The 5,393-nt window shown below is 47.7% G+C and overlaps 1 protein-coding gene across 1 annotated transcript; it reads left to right on the plus strand.

Moving 5' to 3' along the window:
- The first annotated feature begins 679 nt into the window (after positions 1–679).
- On the plus strand, positions 680–2,035 carry LOC145819590 (uncharacterized). The gene is made up of 3 exons (XM_082913543.1): positions 680–1,118; positions 1,201–1,299; positions 1,507–2,035. Exons 1-3 carry the CDS (start codon positions 714–716, stop codon positions 1,921–1,923), a joined length of 921 nt encoding a protein of 306 aa, XP_082769669.1. The 5' UTR covers positions 680–713; the 3' UTR covers positions 1,924–2,035.
- Positions 2,036–5,393: the final 3,358 nt, after the last annotated feature.

Raw genomic sequence — 5,393 nt, forward strand, 5'->3', positions numbered from 1 at the left:
TCTGTTGAGCGCTCTAGTCGACCTATCACAGGTCAGTAGATATGATTGGGGTGGCGCTGGCCTGGCTACCCTCTACTTTTACATGAGCGCGACCTCCCGCGGGCGGGGCGATTTGCTTGGCGGCTACTGGAGAGCTTGGGAGGTACTTTCTGTCCCCTCGATTTACATTTCTGCTCTTCATTACTTGTACATTGCACACACATCGTACTTTTACAGTCTGCATTTTGCTCTCAGCATTTCGTATTTACATTCTGCACTGCTCTTCTCAGTTATGGGCTTATGTATATTTCCCATCGTTAGCCCCAGTGCTGGAGGTGGTGGGGATTCCCGTGACCCCATATTCATTGATTTTTGAGGGCCCGCACCGGGCGAGGCCTCGAGAGACCCTGGTTCGCCTGCGACAGTACTTCGACACTGTGCGACACTCAGAGGTATTTCAGAACTTTCAGTTCTTTTCATTTTCATCTTTGATTTGCTCTGTATATTCTCGTTTTCTGATTGGTTTATACATTTATCATCCGCAGATTACTTGGCAGCCTTGGGCACCTCTGGGTGATGATCTCTTACTTCAGTATACCGGAGCATCAGGCATCTCCCGGTATAGGGTCCTGCTCGAAGGGCCAGTCGGCAGAGTCTGGTTCCTGGGGGAGCACTTTCTGTGCCAGGTACGGGGGTATCTTTCCCAGGATGTTCCCGCGGTACCTCCGGCTAGTATGCGGACCGCTGACGGGCTCTCTTACTCAGAGGTAGTCGGCGCCATGCTAGGCAGCGATGCTTTGTTATATGTTGCGGAGGGGGACTACGCCACCTATCGTCACATATATTTGATGCCTCCATTGACAGAAGCTCGTATTCCGATGATGAGACCTGCCGGTATGTCATCCTCGGATCAGGCTCAGGCTCGGGCTACAGACATCCCTTCTTCTAGCAGGGCTGGCGCATCTAGAGGTGGGAGTAGACCGTTTCCTCCGAACCCGTCGATTCATCCTCATCTGGGATGGCCAGATATGCCTACTGAGTTGATGGCGTGGCAGTATGGGACTAGCTCTCCGATTCCAGTTCCACTAGAGCCTCGGATGCCCAGTGATCGATATGCCATTGATCCGGACTCACCGCCGGTACGCTCCACTTTCGTCATTCATCATTTCAGATGTTTAAATACTCATTTGTTCACTGATGATTATGAACTCATTTTTGCAGCCATCGCGAGGGTACATGGAGGAGATGGTTGAGCTGGTGGCCACACTCGAGGGCATGGTCCTACGCAGGGAGGCACAGTTGTCTGTTGCGGGCATTCAGGTACCCTTCAGTTTTTGGCATTTATCATACTTCTGATGACATGCTGATTTCTACTGCATCGATAGACTACTTGTGTAGAGCACATCTGACACACACCTCACTTGTACACTGTATTTACATGCACCCACTTTACGTAGCTTTTGCTTGTATCTGCATCTGATGTATATATTCGGACTGATGTATTTGAATTGAACTCTTTGTTTTCAGATGCCTTCATGGTCCGGTCAGCCACAGACCAGGCCACCTGGGCCTCATTGGGGAGCTGGGCCATCTGGGCCTTATCAGGGAGCTGGGCCATCCGGGCCTTATCAGGGGGAGGGGTCATCTCGGCCTTCCCGAGGAGCCGGGCCATCTAGGCCATTTCGAGGAGCTCGAGGGGGACCTGTCCGCAGACGCAGGGCTCATGTTGTGGAGGTGGAGTCTGATGAGGAGGAGGAGGAGGAGGCTACCGACCGTCAGTTCGAGACATCTGTCGAGGAGGGAGGCTCCGGTTTTGGCTCGGGGAACAGAGGCGAGGCTGAGGAGGATCCTGAGGACGACAGCTCCGACTCTGATGATGGTGTGGAGGTTGTTCCACAAAAGAGGACCAGGCGGGCTTCTCGTTCCCGTTCCCGAGGATTTTGATGTTGTTATTTCCATGCTTTATTTTTCTTTTTACTAGTAGTTTGTAGCACTTTGCACATTGTTAGGCAGTTTTGTTTTTGTAAAACCTGTACCTTTTGTTCGTTGTAAAGCATGATGAAATGAAATAGCTTTTGAAAAGGTGTTTGTATTTTGAACTTTTAGTATCGTATCGCATCAATTTGTTTTGCACAAGAAATGAATTTGAATGGTAATGCGCATCGTAATCACCAAATCAGGTAGTGAACCGACGCAACAAACTAAACAACCCAACTTACTAAGATATAACAGAATCTTTAGCAAGTTTACAACTCGATAAGCAAAAAGCAACAATGCAAACAAACAAGACTTTAACAAAATTTGCTTAAACAGAGAGCAAGGACTCAAAACACAAAACACGTCCGCTCGACAAACAACTGATAAACAAAGTACAACAACTCGATAAGCAAAAAGCTCAAAAACAAAAGGTGTACTTCTGACGATCTGGGCATCGGAACGCGTCTGAAATGAAGGCCTTCGGCTCTCCTGTTGTATGGTAATGCTTGGAGTTCTCCTTCGAAGAGCAAGACAAGGCCGAGGGGACACACTGCAACATTGCCAGTCATCCATGGGAGCTGGCCGGCCAGAGACATGCCACGGCATGGAGGACTAGAGAGTTTCTGGCCCCTGTTTCAACCTTCAGTTGCGCTTTGTTAGATGAATATGTGGATTGGCTCAAAAAAGGAGGTACAAGTTGGGCCCAGCTTGGCATCAGATATCCCGTCCAACTCTGGAGTGGGACACAGAGATACTTGATTCAACTATGCCCCAAATTTATTGCTTATTAGTATTTTCAAGTTTTCTTTATGATTGTACTAAAAAGCAACCTCGATTGTAATGCAAGAGCAGGAGAACTCTATTTTGAAATTAATGAAATTGAAAGTTATGGTACTGAAAATTTTCCACTTTTGGTCCAAAAATGGTCTAAGTCATAAAAAGATTGATTTGAACAAAGTCAACTTTTATTAAAACTTTTCAAAACCATTTTCGATGTGGATCAGAACTGGACATGCCGAAAATCTGTCACTGAGATACACAACCCCAGATCCTTGCAACTGGAAAGTTGCCCCTAGTCTGAAGAACAATGCGGCACTCCAAAGCAACGGAAAGTTGCCCCTTGTCTGAGTAACTCTGCACCGTCGCGGCAACGGAAAGTTGCCCCTAGTTTGAACAGCACTGTACCGGAGATCACGGTAAACGCTGATAGATAAAGATGACTGAGATGATCGAATTGGACAAAGTTGATCGGGGAAAAGTTTATGACTGAACTTCAAGACGAAGCTGCCTACGTATCCCAAAGATGGGAATCAAGTCTTACGTAGTTCAGGCTTGGGTTCACTCGAGTATTTTCACTCTCCTTTTGCGCTCTAACTTTTGCCAAGGCCGCCCTTTGCGGGTTTTCAACCTTGCGAGCTCAGTTTTTATATTTTCTAATTTTTTTTTGTGCTCTGAATTTTGCCTAGGTCGCCCTTTGCGGGTTTTCGGCCTAGCGAGCCTCTCAAGGATAGTATTTCTTCAACTTGTCCATATTGATCGGTTGTGAGAACTCCAAGCCATCTAGATCCATCAGAACCACAGCCCCACCTGACCAGATAGCTTTGATGATATAAGGACCAGTCCAATTGGGTTTGAACTTGCCCCTTGGGTCGTGGATGGGAGCTCGGTTGTCTTTGAGCACCAAATCTCCTTCTTTCAGATTCCTGGACTTAACTTTCTTGTTGAAAGCCCGGGCGATTCTGCGTTGATAGCCTTGGATGTGGTACAGTGCCTTCAGTCTTCTTTCATCAAAGAGCATGAGTTCTTCGAATCTGCTTCGCTGCCAATCTGCTTCGGCTATCCGGCATTCAGCCAATACTCGTAATGATGGGACCTCAATCTCAATGGGTAGAACAGCCTCCATTCCATAGACCAATGAATACGGAGTTGCTCCAGTAGAAGTTCTGATTGAAGTCCTGTAGCCCCACAGAGCAAATGGCAGCTTGTCTGGCCAATCTCGATAGGTTTCCACCATCTTCTGTAGTATATGCTTGATATTCTTGTTGGCGGCCTCAACCGCTCCGTTGGTCTGCGGCCTGTATGTAGAGGACTTATGGAAAGCCACATTGGATTTCTCCAACAAGTCTATCACTTCTTTCTTGAAGTGGGAACCATTATCTGAAATTATTTCGTTTGGCACCCCGTAGCGACAGATGATGTTGTTCCTGATGAACTTTGCGACATGCGACGCCTTCAACACTGCGTATGATTGGGCCTCGACCCACTTTGTAAAATAATCTATCGCTACCAGGATAAACTCATGCCCGTTTGACCCCTTCGGGGTAACAGCTCCGATCACATCAATTCCCCAGACTGAAAAAGGCCACGGCGAAGTCATGTTGTATAGTTTTGACGGTGGGATGTTCATGCGATTTGCATGAATTTGACATTTGTGGCATCGCCGAACAAAACCAATGCAATCCTCCTCCATGGTTGACCAGTAGTAGCCCTGTCTGAGGATCTTTCTGGCCAGCATTACTCCATTCATGTGTGCACCACACTCCCCCCCATGGATGGCTTCCATCAGGCGTTTTGACTCTTCGGCTTCTACGCAGAGCTTATGCATTCCCAGATGACCCCTTTTGTACAGCTTTCCCCCGCAGATAACGAACTGAGCAGCCATTCTTCTGACAGCCCTCTTATCCTTGGCATTTGCCCCTAGTGGATATATCTCCTTTTCCAAGAAGTTCCAGATGTCGTAGTACCAGGGGTTGCCGTCTTGAACCTCATCTATGGCGGAAATCGACTCGTACGCTGGCGCAAACTTCTGATCAATAATGACTGGACGCATCCGGACTCCGGACGGGATGTCTATCATAGAAGATAGAGTTGCTAATGAATCTGCAAACCTGTTGTTCTCTCTTACGAGGTGGGTGAAATTTAGCTTCTCAAACCGAGGAATTAACAAATCCAAGGTTTGGTGGTAGGTTATCATCCTTTCCTCTTTGACCTTCCAATCTCCTTTTGCTTGAGACACAACGAGGTTCGAGTCCCCAATGACGTCCACTCGTCTCGCCCCTAGTTCTAGGGCTGCTTCTAGGCCAGCAATACATGCCTCATACTCTGCTTCATTGTTGGAAACTTTGAACCGGAGCTTGAATGCTAAAGGAATACGGGAATCATCAGGCGCTATCAGCAACACCCCTATCCCATACCCATACTGGTTTGACGCTCCGTCAAAGTACATTGTCCAAGTTTCATCTTCGACGTGCAGAATGGCTTCATCTGGGAATAGATACTCAACCGCTTCATCCCCCTCAACCGGGTGGTCGGCAAGGAACTCCGCTACCGCTCTGCCTTTTACTGACTTGCGCGTCACATACTTCAAATCAAATTCGGAGAGCAACAGCAGCCAACGAGCTAGCCTACCTGTAAGTGCTGGTTTCTCGAAAAGATAT

This window comes from Camellia sinensis, chromosome 2, assembly GCF_055761805.1.
Source record: "Camellia sinensis isolate YWXY chromosome 2, ASM5576180v1, whole genome shotgun sequence".
Lineage (NCBI taxonomy): Eukaryota > Viridiplantae > Streptophyta > Magnoliopsida > Ericales > Theaceae > Camellia > Camellia sinensis.

Excerpts from the sequence above, each read along its gene's own strand:
- LOC145819590 (XM_082913543.1), top strand. The coding sequence starts at position 714 with ATGCGGACCGCTGACGGGCTCTCTTACTCAGAGGTAGTCGGCGCCATG. Across the intron at positions 1,119-1,200 it reads TTGATCCGGACTCACCGCCG|CCATCGCGAGGGTACATGGA; the intron begins GTACGCTCCACT and ends TCATTTTTGCAG. Across the intron at positions 1,300-1,506 it reads TGTCTGTTGCGGGCATTCAG|ATGCCTTCATGGTCCGGTCA; the intron begins GTACCCTTCAGT and ends CTTTGTTTTCAG.